This window comes from Amblyomma americanum, chromosome 7 (assembly GCF_052857255.1).
Source record: "Amblyomma americanum isolate KBUSLIRL-KWMA chromosome 7, ASM5285725v1, whole genome shotgun sequence".
NCBI classification, from domain to species: domain Eukaryota; kingdom Metazoa; phylum Arthropoda; class Arachnida; order Ixodida; family Ixodidae; genus Amblyomma; species Amblyomma americanum.
The window spans coordinates 81,642,423-81,667,782 of NC_135503.1; the positions used below are offsets into that span (position 1 = coordinate 81,642,423).

A 25,360-nucleotide genomic window follows, 5' to 3' on the forward strand; every position below is an offset into this window, starting at 1 on the left:
TCTGTTGCAGTTATAGTTTCAACGTTAAGTACTTTCAATTTTTTTCTTCGAAACGATGTTTATTGCCACAGGGCATAAAGGTGATGACATGAGAGATGAGGAAGTTGCTTAAATAAATGAAAAAAGCTGGGCTGATCGAATGAAATCAAGTAGTGAACGATGATATGGACCCTGTGTCCAGGCAATATAGGAATCCGCATTGTCTGGTGAGAGACCCATTACCGCCAGGTGCCGAATTCTCGTCGGCTTCAGCACCGAGCAAACCAAGAACAGCTGGTGTATATCCGCCTCAGAGTCTCTGATCTTGCAGACTGGACACTCGGGGCGGTGGTATAGATCTTTCAAATGCGGCCACTTGCTTGTCACGGCTGGAGTTAGGGCAACCCGACCCGTATGATCCGAAGCGCAACCTCCTCTGCACGGGTAAGACCACGGGGGAGGGTTACCGCACACGGAGGGATTAGAGCGCGTGTGCGGCACCGGAGGTGTTCCTTTCTTGTTAAAAGGAGGGTGGTGTCATCCAGAGTGAGGACTCGAGACAAAGACGAGGTTGGGGTCGAAAGGCGGGTCGTAGAATCTGCGCGGCTTTGTGCGCTCAGGAGGTCACGCGCGACCCACTCAGTACGGATTTGCTGCGGGATGCGTGCCGCTAGACGATGGATGTCTTGGCAGATTTCTGGGGTGCGACTGACGCGCAGTAGTTGGCGTGTGACGTGAAGGGCGTCGGTGCGAATGACAATGCGGGCCGTAGGTAGCATGGAAACGGCGGCCACAGAGTAAAGTGCCTCTTGAACCGCAAGCATCGCACAGAATGAGGAAGGAGGTTCTGAGAGGCGAAACCTTTACGTTTTGTTCAGGGCAGGCTTGCATGGACAGTAAACTGCCGTTGTTGTTTCGCAGGCCTGGATGCTTGCGTCAACGTACATAACGATGGAGCCATGTGGCAGATTGGTGTCTTGCTTTGTAATTCGGTCGCGAAACGACGATGCCGCGCGGGTAGATGCTGGCCGACGTAGATCAGTTGGTTTGGTGTCGCTTAGCTGCACAAAACGCCAGGGAGGAAGAACTTGCGGGGGCGGCTGTAGAATGGAGTGCGACGAGGCATATGTCTTGAGAGCACACGTTGTGTGTGTAAGGTTTGACTTCAGGCGGCGAGCATCGCGTCGTTGCTGCACCAGCTCATCTAGTGTATTCAGATGCGCATGTTCTTGGAGCGCCACGATCGGGGTAAAGCGGGGAAGGCAAGCAATGGCTCTCATTGCCTCTCGATTAAGAGCTTCTAGACGATGCCATTGAGCCCTCGGCAAATGCTCGAATTGGGCTTGGTAAACGAGGCGCTGTTGCACAACCGCCCGCACCAACTGTCGTGCAACATGAGAGCGGGCTCCGCCTCTTTTAGGCGCAATGCGTCTAATCAGACCGAATGCCTGAATTGCTAGCTTTTTAGCCAGAGAAAGCCAAGCAGTAGCTGTTCCTGACTCGTGTATTGTGAAGCCCGAGATTTGTACGGTAAAACTTTCTTGAATTGGAGTTCCGGATAGATGGAGACGAATGGGTGTTGCAGCGAGTTTGCGGCGCCCCCAGCGGTTGGCGACTGACACGAAAGTTGTTTTGCTCACTGAGAGCTGAAGAGCAATCGAGGAAGCATAAGTCAACGTAATATCTATAGCTGATTGTAGGGCTGCTGCTGGAATCATCAGGTCGTTGTGAGTGCGCCACACCGTTATGTCATCAGCAAACAATAAGAACCTAATCTCAGAGACATCATGTAAGCGCCAAGCAAGGGGAATGAAAGCAGTATTAATTATTGTTGGCGATCAAAACGATCCCTCGGAGACGCCGCGAGAGGCACGAATGATCTGGCAGCCTCACCGCTGAGGCGTATGGCAAAGTGTCTTTCTTCAAGGAAAGATTTAACAAAATTGCGCACTCGAAAGGGCAAATGTAGCATGTCAAGTGATTCCAGGATGGCAGAATGACTGATATTATCGTAGACCTTTTCAACGTCCATGGCCAGTACAGTGCGTACATTGTGGCTGCGAGTTGAGGCCAGAACTGCCGACGCCAAGACAGCCAGTGCATCTTCTGTACCTATGGACGTACGAAAGCTAATTTGTTCGGGATGGTGGAAACCATGGTGCTCAAGCCACCACGACTGTCGAGTGGCAAGCATTTTTTCGGTAAGCTTGCACAATGTTAGCGTAAGCGATAGAGGCCTGAAATTTCCGAGGTCTGTAGGCGGCTTCCCCGGCTTTGGAATGGGGATCACAATAGCCAGTTTTCAAGTTTCTTGTACGACGCCTTATATCCATGCATTGTTAACGGTGGAGAGGAGTTGAGGCAGTACAGCCGAAATTAAGTTCTTGTTAACCTCGTACGGAATGGAGTCCGGACCGGGCGCAATCTTCCGACGGGCCTCATCTTTTGATGCAGCAACTCGGGCATTGAAAATGGGCTTGCAGTTCCCTCGGCGTCGGCTGTAGATGGGAGCTTATCGACATATACTGGAAAGGCATCCAAGGGGGCTCCTGTGCCCCTTGGCGGCAACACATCATAACTGGGGAAAAACTTCCGCGCTGCCTCTCTGGCCAAATCATCTAGAACTAAGTTAGCTGCAAAGCATGCTGTGGCAGCAGCGTCAGGACGACGAAAACCATGTTCCATTGCACGGAACGTTCGACAGAGAGCAGCATTCGATGACTTTGTCGAGAACTGCTAACACCAAGCATGCCACTGCCGTCGCAAGAGATCGCGTTCATATCTGCTAGCCTTGGCAGTAAGGTGATTCAACCTTGTCCGTGCTTGCGCAGAAGTCTAGTCTCCGGAAGCTGCCATCTCCGCTTGTCGGCGAGCAGCCCATAGGATAAGCAGACCCACATCCGGTGCCGGGCGATTCACGTTCGTCCAGGTGACAGCAGTAGCCTTATTCAGCGCAGTTTGTATGCTGTCCACAAGTAGTGTAGGTGATTGCACAGAGAGAGAGATCGTTGACGGTGGTGCGAAACGTGTCCGAATTGACCACAGAACACCTACGGCGTAATCGTCGGGCCCTTGATGGATGGAGACCGATGATGACAGAATGGTGGTCACTACCCCAGCAGTCTGGCTCCAGGTGCCACGATGGAGTCCCGGGTCCTGACCACCACGTAAGGTCCGGAGCATATGTTGGACTGCGAGCATAGCGCACAGTCCACGTTGGCTGAATCTGGATGGTTGAGTAAAACAAACAGCGTATCCGCGAATGCGTCCCGCACACGGCTACCACGGGGGCTTGAAGTGGGGTCTATTTATACAGGTTTATATAATACTGTCTTTTTTCAGCACGAAAGTATTTCGCAACAAAATTTCATCATGTCTTGAGTGCTTTGAGGGTTTTCGGGGATTTAGTACGTATGAATGTCATATAATTGATCTCGTTTCTGGATAAAGCATAACAATTAATTAGTTGTCCAGGGTTGCGACTTTTTTTATATGTTGTATACTTCTTCCCGGAGAAAATTTCCGCAAGAATTTCACATATGCTGCAATCGCATCACTTGCTGCGAGCACATAATTCCAGTTGACTGTGGTTACCCGGCCTGTAAATGTTCAGCGTTGCAGGATAACTCGGTAAGAGAATACGGAACGTGGTGGCTTTGTTATATTTATAGGCTGATCCACTGACACAACTATCGGCAAGTGGCCGCTGACACTGTGAATTAACGCACAACCTCTATCGAAGCAAAACCCCTATAAAAGTTATTCAAATACACATCTAAAGGTGTCGCTGACTGTGTAGTGACTCGTGCCACTGTTGTTATATTATCCTGGCAGGAATGACTGTTCTGGGACAAGAACAGTGCTAAAATTTTTAATTTTACACTGCTATCAAGGAGCACTTTCAGGTTCAAGTCAGCGCCAATATTAATTGGTATTTTCTTGCACTCACAAATTCTAATAATTAATCAATAAAACAAAAAAAACAACTGAACGTTTTCAAACGACTATGCACGTTTCTCAAAAACATATCCTATAAATCCCGTAAGGCAGCCACCTCTTAAACTACGATTTAGATTAAGGCTGCTCAAAACCGACCTTAACTGACTGCAACCGAGATGTGCCAAATATTTTCTCTTCTAGGTGCAAAACTTTAAAGAAGAGCTCCTTCTCAATGCTTTCAGAAATTTCGCAACATCACGCCTGAGTAATAATAGAAAGCAAAATGCGCTTCTTGCTCGGCAACAGATGCAAGATTGTTTTCAGTGGGCTTACTGCAGGTAATAAAAATAGAATTTAAGAAAGGCGGTTATTATGCACGCAATTTCGCGGCCGTTGCTGCAAACCAATGCATTTGTTCTTATTTTTTGTGACTCACTGTGAGAGAGATGCCAGCACTTTCCAGCACTCTGGATGCGCCTGCTGGAAACCTGCTTGTTGTCTTTGGTTTCCTCGCCGAGAATGCCACCTGGGTAAGAACGTTGCTGCGCCAAGCCGTGCTGGGCCTTGTCGACGAAAAAGCTGGCAAAATCAACCAATTTCCAATGGTACAGAAGCGAGAAGTGAGAGAATGACGCTCTGCTAAGCCCTGCGCACGCAGTGCAAGCGGTGCCTGTCGCAACCGGACGCTCAGTTCATCGCCAGCTGCGGCGCCCGGACATGCTCCGAACTTTCCGCAAAACCGTGCAGCGCTAATTGAGAGGAGGGGTCTGCCTGATACGGGGAATGCATCAACTCGACAGTTAGACGCGAGAAACAGAAAAACTGCAGAAACCCCATCATGAAACGTGGACAACATTCATATTTCTCTTATTGTATCTTTAAATGAAGAAGAAAACAGATACTGCTGTATAAAATAAAAGGTTCGGGTTCTCACCTTACCAGTTTCTTTAAAGGAGCGATTTCACTGACGCTTCCTGTGTCCAAATTATTTAAAGGAAGCTGAATATCGTTCAGGAAAAAATTGTTTTCACTTTTATTTTGCTTTTGTGCGTTTCCACGAATAAATAGTTGCATTCACAGACAACATGGCCGCACATTAAGCGCCGTAGAAATAACACAACGCGTGGACTATTCTCTTTAGCGCGACACAACAATTCACATGTGATGGCGAATAAAAATACTATATTTGGTGAAGACACCAAAAGTTAATTTGATTACTGTTTTTGTCATGACGTAAGCAATAATGTAATAAAACTGTCGCGTATCTCTGGTTCATAAAATATATCAATCAAATAAAGGTCACGAAGAAAGCGGACTATGTTTTCTCCCCGTGTGCTGCCGCACCCGACCATCTGCTCCCAAGGAAAATTGTCCGGCCAGCAACATGCACATTTTCGAAGATCACTCCGCGTATTTTTCCGCCAGCGCAAGTGCTGCAAACCGCCACTCGATTGGCTAAAAAGCTGTTCGAGCGTAGTTTCAGCCTTCGTAGTCAAGTTGATTGCCATGGGTTGCGAGCTGAAAAAGAAAGACTGGAGCCAGGATGTTTATTCTGATTTAAAAAGAAATATGCTTCACAGTGATGATAATTTGAAGTTTCTAGGAGTGCACGAAGCGTGGAGGTCGAGTTCCCGCGGTTAAAATACCATCTCAAAATACTTTTCTGTGCTTTTTCAGGGCCTAGCAGAGGTTCAGCTGATTTTCTTGTTGTCGATGCAAACAGCCAGTTCTGTAAGAAACTGCTTCATGAAATGCTTCTTCAAGTGCAGGCTACTAAGCTAGCCTCACAATGTTGGACAAGTACGAAGAGCAGGTAGCAATGGAGCAGAACACGGATGATAGAGAAGTACTAGAGAAGTGTAACCATTTATTGTCTGAAAATATAATACGAAAGTAAGTAAAACAACTGGAAGCTGTTCCTTCATGCAAATGTTATTGACCTCGTATCCTGCAATGCTCAATTACATTGTTGGGATGCATTCCAATCCAAAGAAAAAATGCAGGAGTGTAAATCGTGCTACGCCTAGGCTACTCCATTGCAGGAATACATCCCTGCTGACCCGTGATTCTGCTTCCCGAAGGCGATCTTGCTTTCTCTCATCTTCGTGGTAAAGATCTAGCATGAATCTTCCGAGGATGATGCTGTTGTCGGTGATCGGTGGCAATACTTTTGGAAGGTTCCGCTGCTGTCGAAGTCTATGTGTAAGGTAATGGAAACGCATAGCGTGAAATTTTTGTAAGCGAGTCAAAATGAACGTTCCATCTCGAGCGCCGGGTAATAGTGACTTTCGCGCCCGCCAGTGGTGGTGGTGGTGAAAAACTTTTATTGCTCTCAAAAGCGAAGTACATGGAGGTATGCATGAGCTGGACCTTAAGAGTCTGACCCTTACAAATTCTAGGTGTGGTGTCTAGTAGGCGTCCCCAGCATCGTCGGTTGCTGCCCTGGCGCGCCTGACCAAAGCCTAAAGGGCATGCAGATGATAGCAGCCGAATAGGGTCGCCTCCCAGTCCTTTCGAGTGGGGTTGGGGTGAGGGGGAAAAGCAACCTGAGTTGGATGGGCAGACCCACACACACCATGTGGCCGATGTTCGAACACTTCTCCGCACAGTGCGGACAACTGCCCGTGAAGGAATGGTGGAAATGTTTTAGTGCTGCCGGGCCCAGCAGTGTGTTGGTATAGAGACGGAGTAGAAGCCGCTCCTCCCTCTCAGTTAGGCCTTTACTCGGGTGAATGCGCATGCGATGCTTGGTTCCGACGTACCTGGCACGCGCCCACCTCGCTCACACGCGGGACCACCTGGAGTACTCATGGCACATCTATTGTGGAGGGCCTTAGAGCGCACACTGCCTTCGCGCACGCCCTAGAAGCTCCTGCGGACAGCCGCTGCCTGGTGTTACAACAATCTTTTTTTGGGATGGCTTGTATATCTGCCTTCGGAATGTCGCCGCATTCGTTATCTGTGCACTACGTAGATAATCGAGGCTATGGTGTTTCATTTCACCACACCGGTAGGAAAGTGGTTTGCAGGTAATAGGACCGTCCAAAATAGTGTTCGTCTCCCAGCCAGTGCAGATACATGCGTCGTGGTTGATCGGGGTTCGTCGTGGTTGAATGTGGTTGATCAGTTCTATATTAATTTTCTTGGAATCCTGCGCCTGTATTTATATCGGTTTTGGAAGAGGTGCACTAGGCAACTGCCGACGATGGAGGGCAGGGTACCTGTGTCCAAGGAATTAAGTCACTTATTAAGTGGCCATTGGTATCCATATTGTTTACGTGTTCTATAGTAACAACAGAAGTAGTTGCGTAGAGCTGGATGCTGCGGCAAGGTGGAAACAATAAAGATGAGAAAAAAGAGTGTTCGCTGGAAATTCAGATGCGCAGTTAAATTATTCCGTATCTCCTCCCATGTTTAAGCGCTATAATCTTTGTATAAACCTCCATAAAACCGTTTTATGAAGCGTTTCTAATTTCTCATATTGCAATTATTGCCTTACTTTCTCAAAATCTCGAGAACCATTTTGCTTGGAATTTATCATCATACCTTGGCCATATCATTCTCATGGGTACGTGCCATCTTATGGTAGACATAGAAAGCAAGTCTGAACGTTTACCTTGGGTCCGCTCGCTTTTAAGGTTTGAGTCGTGTAACGTCAAAGGAATCCATGAACTCTACGTCCGTCCTGCTGCAAGCACATTCCTAGAGATTTACGCCTGTGGTAATGGGAATTTCAGGAACAGCTGGACGGTGATCACTAACTGTGTGTGTTTTCTTACTCTGGGCACGATGTGCGATGTCTATCGGGTTAATTCTGCTACCCTCGCATATGCGTCACTGGTAGCCTCTAGTGAACCGCGACAGTGTTGTAGTAAAGTGCAGTAAAGCTGTGGTTTGCATACGGCCACGACGGTCGCTTTGCTAAGGTTGTTGGAGGGGAATGTTGGTTTGCAGTAAAAATTGATTTTATGGTATTTTCAGGTCACGCCGATGTTTTAGTTGTGTGCTCAGACACTGCGCAGAGAAAAAAAATTAGATGGCTGGCTGCGAATGAAAAGCTTTGATTCGTTGACTACGACATGCGCATGCTTTGCACTCTGACTTTTGCCTAAAGGGCACTCTTGCATTGACCTTAGATAGAGCTTAGGTGTGTCACTACACTTCTTCATGCAACAGTGTGTTGCTGAGAAAAATTCGTTGCGAAACAGGTCGATGTTTCCCCACAAAAAATAAACTCTTCATATCCAAGCACAAATGGTCTCCGTTATCAGCAAGACTAACTGATGTACAGAGTTGCACAGATAGCACTGCTCCAGCACAGCTGCCCTAGTTCATTGCTTTCGCTGTAATAGGGTGGAAACAATAGCGGCAGTCTGGCGCTAATATATGCCTGTAAGTAGAAATCACATCCAATACCATTTGTGTCATATGACATTCTTATCATTTGTCACCTAATCATCATCCACTTATCTACGCTCACCACGGTGGTGCTGAGGAAAAGACAGGAGTCAAGAATGAAGAGGGTTTTTTTTTTATCTCACGCCGGAAGAACTAATCATGGCATTTTCGTGGTTGATTCTGGCAGGACAAACAAGGCAAAGTAACTGTACTTTAATTTCACGCACAAACTAGCCGATCATACTCATAATCAAAGCAGACGGAAAGGGTATCCGAGCGTCCTTAATGGCCAAAGATCTAACCAAGGTTGGCGCAGGCGTCTTCATAGAACCGTGCTCTCTGAGCAGGTCTCCAGTTCGGAAAGTCTTGGTTATCAGCACTTGAAAACGAACGTCGGCGCTGCCCAACCTCAGGGATTTTCGCGCGATTTTGACTTCACAATCAGCTACATGTGCAAAAAGGTTGCGATGGCCAGTTCTTGTATCGCAATTTTCGGCCTTTTGCAAGTGTAAAAAAGCCAAGAGGTGGTTACACCTGTAGTAATGCTGATTAACGGCTGAAGCTGGACCACAATTTGCTATTTTAATTGTTGCTTGCATTATCTTCAAAATCTGCTGCCACGCATGAGTGTGTTCGGACTTCGCTTTATTTTTAGGGGGCCTCGACGATTGCGGTATGGTGTTAGAAATGTGCTGGCGCCAACTTGAGGATCTTTTCGTGCAAAGCGTTTACGGGCACTCACAAGAGCGTTAGGTGTATGTTCCATCCGCTGTAGTGGCTTTCGCTTGCCGTAAATTTGCTGCGTTCGGAGCAGGACGCTCTGCCTCGGCTGCGATTTCTGGGCCCTCGCAGTGCGACCTATGTGACACTTCCCAGCTGGCTACGTTTTCATAACAGCTGCGTAGTTAATGCGAACCTAGCACAGGATGCCACGCTGACAGGTCATTTCAGGTTGTAATTTTTTAGCTGCGTTGGCAGTGTTTATCGGGTCTGTTTTTTCGGCCTCGTTCTCCATGCGCGACTTATTATAAACACTACACACCTCCAACCAAAAATTTTAATTTTAAACCGGATGTTTCGGAGCCGGTTTGGTTCCTTCTTCAGGAGTGAGTGGTGCTGCAGCAGAGGTCAAAAGATCGAAAGCTGTGATGCGAAAGGGGTGAGGGAGGGGGGGGGGGAGAGGAGTTAAGGCTGTAGGTCGCGTTGTCAGACGGTGGGGAGGAGGTCAATGGCGACTTTTTTTCTTTGAGTTGCAGACAAATGTCCAGGGGCATACACAGTGGGCAGTTGAGGTTATTCGTGGTAGGTTGGATGTGCCAGGATTCGAATAGGAGCCTTTTTGCTAATTTGTCTAGGTTCCGAGGATGCTGGTTTAGTCGAAGTTGATTCTGTAGTCTGAGCTGATTCTGTAGATGAACTAGTAATTTAACCATGTAAGGTTAGATACAAGGTCTGGTTTAGGAATGTAGCTGCGTATTTTCGTGGAAATTACCGAGATTCCAAAGCTAGTTCAAGAGTTGGTTGTAGGATGACAAGCTGAACGAGTGTACTGTTAAGACAGGCGACAAAAAGACAGCTTCTATGCGATTTCATTCACTGTTTCTGCCGTTTCGTCAAAAAAATGTGGCCTTGGGGCCTATATGAAGCGTCTTATAGCCGAGTGAAAATTGAGCTGACGTTTTTTTGCGGAACCCTTACCGTTTCTTTGTGAACGCAACCAAGTGCTTGCGCGTTTTTTGAACACGGCTTCATAGGATATCCCTGAGGATATCCTAAGAAGCCTTAGGATATCTAAATCTTTGGGTATCCCTGGAATATATCCAGATAACCTAATTAAACTAATGGTATTCTGAGGGTTGAATGTTATGTTTCATTTATCTGAGGACGCAACCAGAGGTCGATAAGTTATCCGGTTTTGCCAAACTCGAGCATATCAGCATGGCAACCCAGGTGGTTTTTCTTCTTTCTCTCATCATATCTACACTTTGGAAGAAACACTGAATTATTGTAATCCAGCATGAATACAGTAAGTTCCAAATCGGTCGGAAAAGTGTGCACAATGAAGACTGCCTCATGAAGAATCTGCGTCGTAACTTGATAATCGGAATGAGGCCTCATAGGCTGAATCCAAACACTTGGAAGGCACATTTTCATTCTCGCCCAGCAAGACCAAGGAATGACGAGTCAGCTTACTGCACACAATTTAGTGGACACATTTTAGGTTTGATTAATTTGTGGGGGTTTAACGTCAAAAGGCGCTCAGGCTATGAGCGACGCCGTAGTGAAGGCCTCCGGAAAGTACGGCCATCTGGGGTTCTTTAACGTGCATTGACATCGCACAGTACACGGGCTTCAAGAATTTCGCCTCCATCGAAATCCGACCGCAGCGGCCGGGATCGAACCCGCGTCTTTCGGGCCAGCAGCCAAGCGCCGTAACCACTCATCCACCGCGGCGGCTGAACACATTTTACTCTTTTACTGCTGCAAGGCAGAGAAATATGTTGCTCAGATGGGCTGAGATATGGTTGAAGTGAAAATATTGGATACCTTTAGAGACAAATGCGTGTCCTATAACATACTTTTTCACTGAAGGAGTTTGTGTACGTGCCGTCACGAAGACTTTTTTCTCCAAGAGGAGTGCCGTCAAACGTGCTTGTGTAAATTTACTCACTGGTATAATCAGTAATAAAGAGTTAGAATTTATGCCCTCCTGTGCATCTTCTAAACTTTTTCACCAATGCGGCCGGAATTTGCACAAAGAGAAATGCGGTTACAACGCATCATAATCGCCACCCTTTCATAGCCGCACTAATGAAACCGAGAGGTTTCAGATGAGTACCAATAAAACCTTAAGATAGTGATTCGTTTTTTATTTGTGAAAAGGAAGGTATATTTTTTTTTTTTGCTACAAAGCGCTTCTACTCGTGCATGCTTGTACCAGTGCGCTGCGGGTGACTTTTCCAGTGTCTGTCTTTGGCAGGGAGTCGAAGAAAAACACGCCTCCGTAAAGATGTTTATGCACAGCTAGATTATCTGTAAATAGATAGGAAAAGTGCAAAGAACTTATTACAAATTTCAGCACTACCGGGTAATTTAGCTGTGTTCAATAAATAGTACGTCTCTTGCAGACAGCCAGCCAGAATCTAAGTAAAGGAAGTTTTTCTGGTCCATTCAAATCATTAATAACAGCCAAACGACGCCGTCCTCCGCTTCTAATCTTCCTTCCAGCGAAGATTAAGGGAAACCACTCAAGGCACCATTTACAGACGTGTGCGTTTGACTCAACAAAACCTCATAATTATGCCTTGAAGCCATCAACTTGCTATTATGGCTTCTACTTTATTTCACCCAAAAATGCAAGACAATCTATGCTGCAATTCATAATGGTGGTACTGTCATATGGGACGCCGCGTTAATATCTGCATTGATTACGTGCACGAATGAGGGGGCAAAAGTGCAAAAACACAAAAAGTTCGAATACACAAAACACACTGTACGTACACGTGATGTGCGCTTGAGCTGCATGTTCTCAAGTGACATTAACGCTTTCACCTCGGATGCAAAATCGTTAACCACAACAATAGAACCCAAGACGCCTCCGCCAACTTTGTAGTAAAAAAAAAAACGATTCGAAGCTTTGCCTCGGCAAAGTAGCTGTGTAGCTTTACCACCAATTTCTTTCGTAAACATTCATAACCGCAATATTCAGGCGTGCTAAATTGCGGTAAATGGATGTATTAGTTTGGCCTACAAACAGTTGCTTTAACCAACCATGCGCTTATGAGAACTAAGGGCCAGCATTTATTTAGTCTATTTTTTATCAGGTTTTGATGTTTTCAGTGACAAAATTGCTGCTTGCACCCCAACTCTAGGAGGCTCGTGTTCTGCTAAATATCAATTTCACCATAACATTTAACTGCGCGAAAATGTCTGCCTTCATCACGTGAAGGACCATGTTTGACAGTGCTACATTTTTGTACGACAAAATTTCTTCAACCGCCAGTGGAGAGCCGAAATGAACGAAGTGTCGGCTTGCATTACCAGGTGTAGCAGGTGTCGGGGACTGCACCTGCGGGCAGAGATAGGTACTTCCCTCATATTTCTCAAGGGTCACTCTAGTAAATACAGTACAGTTTCGGTGCGAGACCATCTGCTTGGCATTCAAGGCCAGAAAACTAGACGCTTCTATGGCTGCCTTGAGTCGCAACAATTAAAAAAAGTTCACAGAGACAGGCGTCCAAATTCAGACGGGTTACTGATCGCGCATGCATCTCCTCTACCTTAAAATGACAGACTCATTTATGAGAGGTTGTTTTCGCCCTTTCCATTGTGAATGTGCTTCTTCGATCACCGTGCAAGCTCTACATTTTCGTTCCTCAGAATGGCACGCGCCTTCGCTAATTCTAAAAGTGAATCATCAATGTGTTAAGGGGCAGGGCTTGATGTGCCAAAATTATTCTTAGTGCTGTGTTACGTGAGCCTCTCGATAAGATCAATTTTTTACCAGATGAATGCAGAGAATTCTCGAATTTATGTGCCGCGCATAAAAACAAGTGTTCAGCCCTCTCGAGACCTGTCACATTCATTTCTGCCATGTAAATAGACCGACGTTCAGTGTTCTTATCCTTGGCCCGACTCGGCCTCAGCGTGCCTGAGAGATCAGGCTTCTCGCTCGGTCCATGACTAAACACAGGGTCCACTCCCGCAGGCACTTCTCGAAACAAGGCCTTAAGCCCGCGTTTGATTTTCGCAGCTTCTTTCCAAAGCTCGAAAGCCTAAATAGTTCTCAGAAAAAACGGACACAAAAAGCATATACTCACGAGCAGAGACATATAGTAACCAGCCACTTCACGCTTACCCGCTACAGTCGCCTTGATCTTTTTGGCAAGATTTTCAGTGTCACACTTGCTTCCGCTGTGGTCCTTTAGGACGATGACAGCAGCAGGGGCCTCTCCGTGCTGGGCACTGGGCAATCCCACGATAACCACCTCGGATATGAGATCCGAGTGCTCCTTCAGGATCAGTTCTTCGAGTTCCGCCGGAACAACTTGGTTATCCATGCACTTGATCATTTCCTTCAGCCGCTGGACGATGTAAAGGCGGCCATCTTCATCGTAGTATCCAGCATCTCCTGCGTTGCATTGGTCCACGACCGTGACAAACGAGTATTGCTCTCTTTGAATTGCAAGGTAATGACCATTTTTGCAAAGCCCGAAAAGCTGAGAATGAACTCTAATGTATCCACTCGTGGGAAACAAGACTGATGCTGCTCGAAGGTTTTAAGCTCCCACTTTTATTCGTCTTTTCGTAAGAACTGAAGTTGAAACGTATGTATGGAGAGGAATTCACGTGTGTAGCCGGCACCATTTCTCTTCTACTCTACGTAAATAGGAGTTCCCACACTAAACAGAAAAGAGCAAAAGCGGAGTACGCTGTCCTCTAGAGCACTCGTTTTTATAAAAGAATGTGTGCTAGACGAGAATTTATTCCATATTTACTTTTAAATAAGACAATTTTTGGATAGAGGGCTGTATCATAATTGTCATTAGGTTTCCAATGTGCAGTTCATACAGCATTGTTGTAGATACCAGGTGTTGGTTAAATTTTTACTGATCTCTATTTTAAGTTCTGCGAGTGATGTGTCGGTGCGGTCTGTGCAGGTGGATTGTACAGCAAGGCGGACAATATGTACGCTACAGAGCTCAGTTTGTTAAACAAATAACTAAATTTAACAGATCAAATTTTTAGCGATAATTTTAGGGAATACATTATATTTGAAAATTGAAGGTCGTCAACATAAAAGCTGAGTTAAGTTTTTAATTTTCTTTATTAGCAATGAAGTTAGAAATATTTAACATCAAAAATACGCATTTTTTACCTCATTAATTTGACTTGCCGCAACGAATGTTTATAAAATGGAGTCTTCGCATTTTTAATAAATACGGAAGTGATTGGTCTAATATGTGCTGTAGAAGCATTTAATTGGATTTCTGCGAAAGTACTACGTCTAGCGGCGCAGACTTAAAATAGTGCATTATAGGAAGCCAACTTTATGAGCTATAAAATGTTCATTTTTGACGTTAAATATTCCGAATTGCATTGCCGATAATGAAAATTTAAAAGTATAGACTCAGCTTCTATCTTGAAGGCATTAAATCTGTTAATATAACGTTGGACCTTGAGATCAAAAAAAAAATGGTTTGGCTTATGGAGTTGCACGTCCTAAAGCAACTCACGCTATGAGGGACGTCGTAGTGAAGGACTGCGAAAATTTGAACCACCTGAGGCTTTTTAACGTGCACTGACATCGCGCAGTACACGGACCTCTAGAATTTCGCCTCCATAGAAATTCGACCGCCACGGCCGGGATCGAACCCGCGTCTTTTGGGGTCAGCAGCCGAGCGCCATAAACACTGAACCATCGCGGCGGCGTAATAAGTTGATTAGTTATTTTAGTTATTTATTTCTTATTCACTGAGCTTTATAACGTACATTATATCTTACAAATGATTTCTGGCGCACAAAAAATACGCAGAAAGACAGAGAACACACCACAAAGCGCCGTTTAGAGATAAAGCTCAGGAAGAACTGATGAGCTAGTTGGTTACACATACCAAATGTATTTTCTCTCTGTCTTCTTCTTTTATGTGCGCCGGGAGTCATTTGGTATGTGTGACCAACTAGCCTACCAGTTCGTCCTGAGATAATATCCGCCTTGCTCTACAGTCCACCTGCACATACCGCGCCGACCTATCTCTCGCAGGGTTGATAAAAACGAACGGTGAACAGTTAAAAATAGACCCGCCATATTAATTACTTGAATATAAGTTAAAGCAAGTTTAAAACTTCTGGTAGTGCATTGGCACTCAGAGCCAGTCATAATCTGGTAAAACACAGAACAGGTTCGGCAGTGTTCGCAAAAAAAACAAAAACCAATCCACAATGAAGAAAATATCTGTCCTGCATACTCTCTCGCCCCCCGTATACTCCTTCCAAAAACAAAAAGAAAAGCCACGTGAAGAGTAAAGATAGCCTAGTAAGTTAGGCTAGTAAGATTTTCTTGCCTTTTTAGCAACTCCTGAGGAATGTTTACACGGGAAAAGGAGTAGTGTCGAAATTCAAACACTAGGCTATATTATGAAGGAAAAAGGAGTGTAACTAAGTACTGAACCAATAATTACCGCATATTATAGCAACCTTCAGTAGTAATTTCGCTTGAGTGAAAAAACTTCGTGCAGAAAATCGTCTCTCACGGCTAATTTCCGCCCCATCAATCTCAATTTAAACCTTAAAATACCAGTATCGAGAAGTTTTGATATCAAACTTCATGCCCTGAAAGAAAATCTCTGCAGCTTCGTCGAGTTCGATTAACTCCACTTTCTTAAGCCGTTCAACTCCCGCCAAACACCTTGAGTTTTAACTGCGTATTTGAAAGTACACCAAATAGAAACAGTTATTGAATACCCCTATTGAGTAGCCAGAGGAGGAAAGTGAGACCCACCCTTGTGAAAAAGTTGTAAATCTGCTTTTGTCTTCATAAACATGGCGAAATTATTAGAAAAAAAATGGAAGACATTATGAAGAGCCTCGTGTGCTCTGGGAATGCAGTGATGTTTTGGCAAGGCGGGTAATGGGAAGGGGCGAGAGTAGCCTTGTTACTCTCTTTAGTAAGGGCGGTAACCTGAAATAGAGGAACCTATTCCTGTGCTAGTAACAGGAAATTGTGTTCTCCTTCAGGATCATTCACTTTTGCCCAGCACCTATCGCCGCAGAGGAAAGCTCACTGCACCTGACTTGCACCAGCCATCCTCTTCAAATACTTCCGCAGTTTTCTTTGGCTTCTTGTAGTACTCCTTGAACACCGTCGGTGCACGAAAGCATATCTCCCCTGTCTGATTTGGGCCAAGTTTTTTCCTTGTCACGATATCAACAACCTGCGTGCGTGAGAAGTCAAAGTTACTGGGAAAGAAGACATGTGTAATATTCCCTACGCATAAAATACCGGTGCTTGCGGTGAATGTCATCAGCCAGAAGGAAAACTTTGAATGCCCTTTGAGCTCCCGAAGGCCTCACACAATTAAGATCTCGGACTGCTAGCACGAGTATGAACAAAACAGAATCGCACGGGCGGAATAATCCTGCGATATTATAAGCGCAATATGCAGTGCTGAACTGCCACTTTAGGATACGATCGCTTCTTGCACTAGTTTCGAAGGCATTTAGTAATCTTAGCTATTGCATGTGGAACGAGCTACATTGTATATTATACAATGAAAGCAAAAGGAAATTTAAGAATAATGTATGCAGTATGAAAACGGCGCGATCATCGCGGACAGAAAAATCACAAATGCCAAGACAGGTGCCTGTCACCAATGAACCGGCTGGACCAGACAAGTGTTTTCCTTGAATATTGGATGGCATGCCAGCTAGGACTGCCAGTCCAGCAGAGTTGAATAAAAGACAAAATAAAAGCAGGGTAGAGTCCAGGGTAGAGAAGGTAGTATATTCTACCGGCTAGTTCGGTACGACCTACATACCCTGTCGGGAGTACATAATGCTATGCCGCTAAAGTCTGATGCTAACGTGTAAGGAAAGAAGCACTACGGAAGATTGTCGGTGCAGAAGCTTATTTCAAGATAAAGGTACAGCTGCACACCAAACATAAATGTACCGAAATATTGGTTTTAAAGGGACACATACTACTTCAGTTCCCATGTTCTGGAAATTTATTTCTTCATAAACACGTCACCAACCGAGGGGCCTATCAGTTATTTGACTCCATTTTAATCCCAACTTGAATTGGTATTTTTTGCGTCATGTTGGTAAAATATTCCCTGTTTGATGTTAGAGTCCGCTTTTAGTTAACCCTAATTTATATTTCAATTCCAATAGCGTGTTTGGTCTATTTTCACGATAAAAAATTGAAACAAGCAAACAACAATAAACAATATGCAGACAGTGGAAGAGACCGCTATTTTTTATCAACCTCGTAACCGAAGGAAACATGGGAAAAGATTCATCTCAGTCTGAGTAAGACCACCACAACAATCGTTTAAATTTCCCGCGAACTAGCCACTCGGAGTTTACCGTTGCGCCTGTTCGGCTCTGTACACCATTGAGTTTCTTACTATTAACTAGAGGGAAGGCTGGCGCCCCGCCTATGGGATTTTGCATGGAGCTTCCTCGAGACCACCTGTACCAACAAGGGCGCTCTAAGCATCATTGCAGACAACAAAAGCCATTATTTAGTGCTTAACCGGCACTTTTTCAAGAAGAAATACGTTTTTGAAAAAAAATGTCGCTTCAACACTTTAAAAGTTTTTTTAATGACATTCAGAAAAACAGAAACCATTTATTTGCGTCGTGTGCTGTTGCGTTTTCGACACTGGCTTTTGTGCACTACGTTTGCGCCAAAGTCGTCTGCGCCGTGAACGGAACGGGACATCTCAGTAACGCCACTCTCTGTTCCTGAAAAAAAAAAACTGACTGTCCCGCACCAAGTAGCTCATCGCCCCGTGATGCTTTGAGCGCCCATGGTGTCCCAGGTGCAGCGCCGCCAGCTTTCCCTCTAGTTATAGTAAGAAACTCCATGCTGTACACATTGGCGGTAACTAGAGAACAGACAGTTAAGCAGGCCGTCTCCTTTTCTGACTGAAAACTACTCACTGAGTATTGTCCCGGCATCGTCGGAGTTCGTAAAGCCTGTCATATTGTTTGCTTACATTTCTCTAATTACGGTTCCAGAATAACCGGCGCAAAAAATAACAACGGACAAGAAAGAAGGAAGACGATAGTAGTGAAGCGCGCTTCTGTCCGTTTCTTGTCCGTTGTTCTGTTTAGCGCTGTTTCTTTTGAAATCATGGCTTACCAACTAGCCCAACAAATCGTTTTGGTGAAATTCATTTCTAAGATGTTGCTTGACTGAATTGCATGGGTAGTCTAACGTTGAACTTTATCCCTAGTGCTTGCGCAATTGGCTGCATATCCCTGCTCGGAGCGCGTTAACACTGCGATTAGCATAAAAGGTAGAAAAGCCTGCGTGTGACTGATGAGAGTTGCGCGCAATTCGGAAGCATATTTGTAAGTGTGATGCCTTAAGGTAGAGTCTCGTTCGAACCGCAGTGGAGCGCACACACCTGCAATCTTGGCCACCTTCCAGACTCAAGCCATTCATTACGGCCGCTGTTGTGGGACGCCATCGTCCAGCGCGGCTTCTTTTCCGCAGAGTAGCTTTCGCGGGCGACCGTCTTTGGACGTACCTTCACTGCGGCCCTGCTCGCGATGGCTGCTTCGACGGATCACCTCTGTCCCGCCGGGCTACTACACAACACCTCGACGGCCACGGTGTGCCGCTACGTTCCACCTGCATCGCTCGTTCCTGCTGGTTGGTAATAGGAAGGAGCGTTGAGTGTCCCCTTTTGAGTGTTTTCGTTGAGTGTCCTCATTGAGCGTCTCCGTTGAGAGTTGAGGGTGCCCGTATTACGGATTTCCGGACTTCCTCAAACACAACCGCGCGCCGTTCGGACTGCTGATCCGCGCGCTCCGGCAATGCGGCGCAGCGCTGCAGTGACGGTAGGTGTCTGTGGTGGTTGGTGCGTTCAGTGCCAGCCACAGTGATGTTTTTAGCTACAGGGTATGAAGTGGCTGCTGTGCGTGCCGGGGACGTAATGTCCGCGGACGTGTCCACCAGACTGGCACCTCGGATGCTCTAAGCTCTTATTGCTATCGAAACTTTGCGGTGGATAACTCTTCTTCCGCTTGTGGTCAGGCTCACGGTCACCGTGTAGCTGCGGACGTAGCAAGCAGTTGCCCGTCCTTTGACGACCTACCGTTTTGGATTAGGCTACCCGAAGCCTCCGGTGATATCTGCACCGTGGCTCTTTCCCCCGTCATCCCCATCCTCCTCCTGTTCGTCAAAAATGTGCTGCTGTAATGTTTACTGTATGCACAGAGGAAAAGGCATAAGGCGCGGATCAAACATGTCCAAAATAAATTTGACGGTTCAGCGCAATTCTGTGTGCATGTCCTCTCTGTGTACCCGTCCGCAAACGCTGCGATTCCATGATGTTTGATTAGCATCAGTAGTAACCTGTACCTAAATGATCTTCCCAGAAACCATCTTCAGCGCAAATAGCCATGACTGTAGATGACACAAACCTGTTCTTTTCAACAGCATCTCTACCTCAGTTAGAGAAATTAGTTAATGATTACGTAAATAACTTTTCTTACTGGTTGCATGTAAAAAATTTAGAATTAAATGTCACTAAAACAAGATAAGTTATATTTAAATGCATAAACAAACCAGTTCAGTGCTAATATTGTAATACTGTACCGCAACACACGATTACAGGAGGTCGTTCCCCAATTATTCTTGGGGGTATTGTTCCAAACTTATATGTGCTGGGACATGCATGCAAATAAATTAGCTGCAGAAGTAAGAAAATCTGCGGGTTGCATATACACGATAAGTAAACTTATTCCTGGATGGTTAAAACAAACATTGTATTATGCACTTTTCTTCTCCAGGTTATTATATTGTCTACTAATGTGGGGAACAATAAGAATGCAAATCTACAATCAATTCCTGGAGTTTAAAAAAGATTTTAAAATATTTGAGAACGATCAAGGAAAACTATGCGACCTTCGAACAGGCAAACTCATTATTTAACATTTGATTGCTTCCTGCCGCCCCATTATACTACTACAAGTTATTACAACATAATGCCACAGTACAAATCCATCCAGTGGCGCCATACCGCGGCCGAACTGCTTAAGCTGGGACTTTGCATGCCTTCCTCTTTCTAGGGGCTAGAGGATTGTCATCTTTCTCGCTCGATGGCCTGTTGTCTTTCTCGCCCAGCAAGTCTAGTTAAACCTGATCTGTGCTTCGACCGTTTGTCGGTGACATATTTGGTGGAGCCGCTGGGTAGCGTCCCATGTACTCTGACTACGAGGACACTCTTGACGCATGTTCACCACGCGTGTACTCAACACTCGTCCACAAGGTGAGCCGCCGTCTGCGAGGCCTACAACCGGAAATCGGCCAACTGACAGCGCCGGTAAGGGCCATGACATCCACCGCGGCTACCCAGACGATCTCAGCATTCCGAGAATGCCCGCCTTTCGTCCTTCACGAACCTCGGTTGCCGCCACCATTCCACGGGGAGAGGTTCGAGGACTTTGAAGACTGGTTGGCCAGCTTTGACCGACTGGCGGGTTTCAATGAGTGCCACGGCGAGCGCAACATCTACTTTGCGCTGCAGGACTCGGCCAAAACGTGGTTTGAGAACCACGAAGCATCCTTTACCACCTGGGAGGCTTTTCTTCGAGAGCTGCTAGCGACATTTACCAGCAGCGAAAGAAAAGAGAAAGCTGAAATCGTCCTGCACTCGAGATCACAGCAGCAGAACGAGATTGTGGCGATGTTTATAGACGACATGACGCGACTGTTCAATCGGGTCGACCCTGCTATTCCCGAATCAAAAAAGCTACGCCACTTAATGCGCGGCGCAAAAGAGCAGCTGCTTGCCAGACTGGTCCGCGACCCGCCAAGATCAGTGTCCGACTTCACAAAGGAGGCAACGTGTATCGAGTGGTTTCTGCCGGGATGAGGCGCGCACTACGGACGTCAGGCTACTGTAGCAACCGCTTCCCAGTACACGCCTACGTCACTGCCCGCCGAGGAGCTTGGGGAGCTTGTCTGAAGCCTTGTGCGCGAGGAACTGGCGAAACTTCGCTTTGAAGCTCCACATATCAGCGTCACTGCCGTAACGGATGTGGTCCGCGAAGTCCAACGAGTTGTGCATCCACCCCCAGCTCCACACCCGGCGCCCTCCGTTATGACGTACAGCGACGCCCTACGAATTCCCGGGCCAGCGATGCGAGCCTTTTTACCCGTGGCTCCTGTGCCACCTCTGCAGTACCTATTCGCAACAGTACCCTCCGTGCAGCAGGAGTCCAGGCCCCGCATGCGCAAAGAGCAGGTGTGGCGTACGCCAAACAATCGGCCGCTCTGTTACAATTGCGGGGAGCCCGGCCACATCCTCCGTCACTGCCCCAACCGCAGAATGGGTTTAAGGGGGTTTTCACCTGACGCACCTCGGCCGCGCTACGATATACGACCACGGGATATCGAGCAGTGCCTGTCCGATAACATGCACCCAACGACCTCGCAGCGAGGCCAGTCCCGGTCGCCATTCCCAAGGCGGTTCTCTTCGTCTCGCCGCCCGTCATCCTCTGGCCAGTTCAGAGGTACGTCCCCACGTCGGGAAAACTGAATACGGCGTCCTCCGGGGGTAAGGCCGCCGCGACTGGACCGAGTAAAGAGCCTCCACCTGACGATTCGCCGCGACGCTCCGACCAACAACGACCGGACCCGACGACCTCGACGGCGCGCTGTGACCGGCTGGTCTGCGCCGAAATTCCGGTATCCGCCGACAACCACGACGTTACCGCACTCGTGGATACCGGTGCCTATTTTTCTGTAATGAGCAGACGGTTAGTCACAGCCCTGAGGAAGGCTCTCACTCATTGGTCTGGGCCGCATATCCGTACAGGTGGTGGCCACGTGGTAACTCCGATCGGTGTCTGCACTACGCGAATCCAGATCCGCTGTGTTACTTTCCCTGGTTGTTTAGCTGGGTTACCCGAGTGCTTAAAGGACCTCATACTCGGTTTGAATTTCCTTCAGGAGTATGGTGCCGTTAGCAACCTTCAGGAGTTAATCGTGTCGTTTTCCACCCAAGGCCCTGTCCACAGCGATACCGAGCCACGCACAGCTATGTTATTCGTCTGTGACGACCACCTATTGATCCGGTCAAGAGCCAGCATGTTTTTTACCGTAGAGTGCGATAACAGCCTCAGCACTCGTGGGATCGCTGAAACCAACATCTCGCTGCTCCTCGGTTGGCAAGTCTGTGTATCGCGCGGAATTATTGAATTTAACAGTGGGCAAACCGAACTTCTGGTGACCAATTTTGGTTCTGTACCTCTGTGTTTGCCTGATTGATTGTAAAACATTTTATTCGCCGGGAAGAGCTTGGCAAGAGGTCGCGTTAAGTGGTCGAGAGTACATAGCCCTCGACGACTTTGTCAGCCCACTCCACCGCCAAAACTTGCGTTCTGGGGTCAGAGCTAGCCAGCACGGTCTCCCACCGCTCGAGAGAAGGAGCTGTAACTAGATCACCCGGAGGTGGCTCTATTTTGCAGTCCCACAGGATGTGATCGTAGGTAGCACGTTGGCCGCAGTGTTTGCAGTTTGGGTTGTAAAGATCTGGATAAATGTGCGCGAGGAGTGATGGGGTGCGTATCGATCTCGTCTGTAGACGACGCCACGTAACCTCTTGTTCTTTAGTAAGTCTTTTGTCTGGAGGGGGGAAAATTCTCCTCTCTAGTTTAAAATGATTGGTGAGATCATGATATGTTATCCTTGAGTCCTTCGTGAAATTCAGGGAGCCAGACTCATCCACTGCCCGGTCGACGAAACCTGGGGCTTTATTGTGGGCTGCCTCGTTCCCCGGATTCCCCGAATGGGCTGGGACCCATATCAATTCGGAATAATTTGGTGAGAATTTGGTTGCGTTAAGGATTCTAAGGGAGGTGTTTGTAATTCGCCCTTTAGCGAAATTATTGATACCCATTTTGGAATCGCTGAGGATGATGCTCCCTTGGGTATTTGCTAGGGCGAGGGCTATAGCCGCCTCTTCTGCCGTTTCAGAGGATTTCGTTTTGATTGTCGCCGAGACGATGTGGTCACCATTCTCGTTCACAACCACAACTGCAAAGGCATTGGTATTTTTGTATTCTGCCGCACCTACATGAAGTGTTGCAGCGCAATGTCTGTATTTCTTATGTAAGGCTTTGGCTCGTGCTTGTCTTCTACCCTCATGGTGTAAGGGGTGCATGTTTTTGGGGAGTGGTTTGATTAGTAGGGCCGTCCTATAGGCGCGGGGTAAGTCTACTTTAACATCGTTATTCGTAGGTTGAAAGTTAATTCCGAGCCTGGTAAGAATACTCCTGCCAGTTCTGGAATTGGCTAATCGCGCTGTTTGAGCCATTAAATGGGCTTCTTTCAGTTCATTGTAGGTGTTATGTATTCCTAACCTCATAAGCCTTTCGGTTGAGGCATTTAGTGGGAGTCCTAACGCAGCCTTATAGGCCTGCCGTATCATGCTATCCAATTTGTCCTTTTCTGCTTTCGAAAATTTCAGATAAGGGGTGGCATAAAGTATCCTGCTCAGCGCAAAGGCCTGCACTAGGCGGCATAAATCTCTTTCCCTCACCCCTTGTCTGCGGTTAGCTATGCGGCGGAGTTATCGCGCCGTCGCTTCTACTGTGCGTTTTAGCTTAGTGAGTGTGTCAGTATTTTTCCATTTGTTTGTAAATACAACCCCAGTATTCTCATGGTCTGTACCACTTTGACAGATCGGCCATTAACATAGACGTTTATTTGCGGGGGGGGATGTCGTGGTACGCCTACCTCTTTGTTTACGACGGATCACGAAGAGTTCAGATTTTTGCTCAGAACAAGTGAGGCCGGAATCCCATGCGCATGCCTCGATGATGTCCACTGCTGCTTTGAGTGTGTCTTCTATGTAGCCTTCGCATCCTTTGGTGACCCAAAGTGTGATGTCATCTGCATAGAACGTGTGATGTAGGTCTGGTATTTGTGCCAGTTTGGGGGGAATTTTGATGAGGGAGAGGTTAAAAAGGAAAGGGGACAGGACGGAGCCCTGTGGCGTTCCTTTACTTCCTAGTTTGATTGGGGCAGACTCTATTGTTCCGACCGTTATCACTGCTGTTCTGTTAGTGAGGAAGGATCGGATGTATTTGTACGTCCTTTCTCCGGGGTTGATTTCTGACAAGTTTGTCAAGATGGCTTTGTGGGTGACGTTGTCGAAAGCTTTAACAAGGTCTAAACCCAATATTGCTTTCGTTCCTGTTCCCTCGTCAGCTTCAATTATGTCCTTGTTAAGCTGCAAGAGAATGTCCTGGGTAGATAGTCGGGCCCTGAATCCTAACATTGTTTCAGGTAGGAGGTTCATGTCATCCGCATAGTTTTGGAGCCTATTGAGGATGACATGCTCCATGAGTTTGCCTAGGCATGATGTTAATGAAATTGGGCGTAGATTCTCAGTGCTGAGTTTCTGACCCGCTTTAGGAATAAAAGTGATTTTCGCGTGTTTCCACTCTGGTGGTATGTTGCCTGCATGCCAGTATTTGTTCATAAGGTCTGTAACCGCCGCGATCGACGTTGCGTCTAAGTTCCTGAGAGTCTTATTTGTTACCTTGTCTGGTCCTGCCGCAGATGTTGTCCGCCGTTTTCCAATTGCGTACCAGACCTCTCCGTCTGTGATGTCTGCGTCTAAATTTGGATTATGAGTCCCCCGGTAGTCTGGTTGTGTGGTACTATCATCCGTGTTTAGATAACGTTCTGCTAGCTCTTTGATTAGGTCTTCAGTTGTACCCTCATATTTATGTATGAGTCTCTACAGTTGACTTTGTTGCACGGGACGTGTTTGTTCTGGATCGAGCAGGTGTCTTAGAAGATGCCATGTCTTCTTATTTCCGAGCTGTCCATTGACGCTTTCACATATTTGGTTCCATTGTTGTGTTTGGAGAGTAAGTGTATGTTCCTCGATTCGCCTCTCGATTTCAGCGATCTTTTTGCGTAGTTGCTTGTTGTGTTTTTGCTGCTTCCAGCGTTTTTGGAGGCCTTTTTGTGCCTGCCACAGGTGTAACAGTTTTGAGTCTGCAATCTGCTCCTCCTTCTCAACTGGCACCACAACGCTAGTGGAGCTGACATCCTCATTCAGGGAGATAACCCAGTCGCTAAGGTTAGAGATCTCCTTTGGAGCTGTTTTGTCGCGAAGTTGCCTGAACTTGTCCCAATCCGTGGTTCGTATTTCTTTTGCTTTGTTTTTAAGTTTTGTCGTGGGGAAGGTGATGCTAAGGATGAAGTGATCACTACCAAGGTTTTGCCCGGTGTTGACCCACTTTGCGTCCTTGACGTTTTTAGAGAGGGATAAGTCTGGAGATGTGACTA

The 25,360-nt window shown here is 46.7% G+C and overlaps 2 protein-coding genes across 6 annotated transcripts in view; both read right to left on the reverse strand.

The window, feature by feature from the left end:
• The window catches only part of LOC144097284 (uncharacterized), a 79,395-nt gene extending 74,712 nt beyond the window's left edge, over nt 1–4,683 (reverse strand). For all 5 annotated transcript variants that reach the window (XM_077630032.1, XM_077630030.1, XM_077630029.1 and 2 more), the window contains exon 1: nt 4,355–4,683. The gene's annotated coding sequence lies outside the window, so the exon portion shown is untranslated. The remainder of the gene's footprint in view (nt 1–4,354) is intronic.
• Nucleotides 4,684–11,183: 6,500 nt separating this feature from the next.
• The window catches only part of LOC144099356 (uncharacterized), a 48,047-nt gene continuing 33,870 nt past the window's right edge, over nt 11,184–25,360 (reverse strand). Inside the window, exons 8-10 of the mRNA XM_077632585.1 lie at nt 16,106–16,250; nt 13,175–13,447; nt 11,184–11,349 (exon numbers count right to left, since the gene is read on the reverse strand). Of these exons, the coding sequence (XP_077488711.1) occupies nt 11,222–11,349; nt 13,175–13,447; nt 16,106–16,250 (546 nt within the window). The 3' untranslated portion in view covers nt 11,184–11,221. The remainder of the gene's footprint in view (nt 11,350–13,174; nt 13,448–16,105; nt 16,251–25,360) is intronic.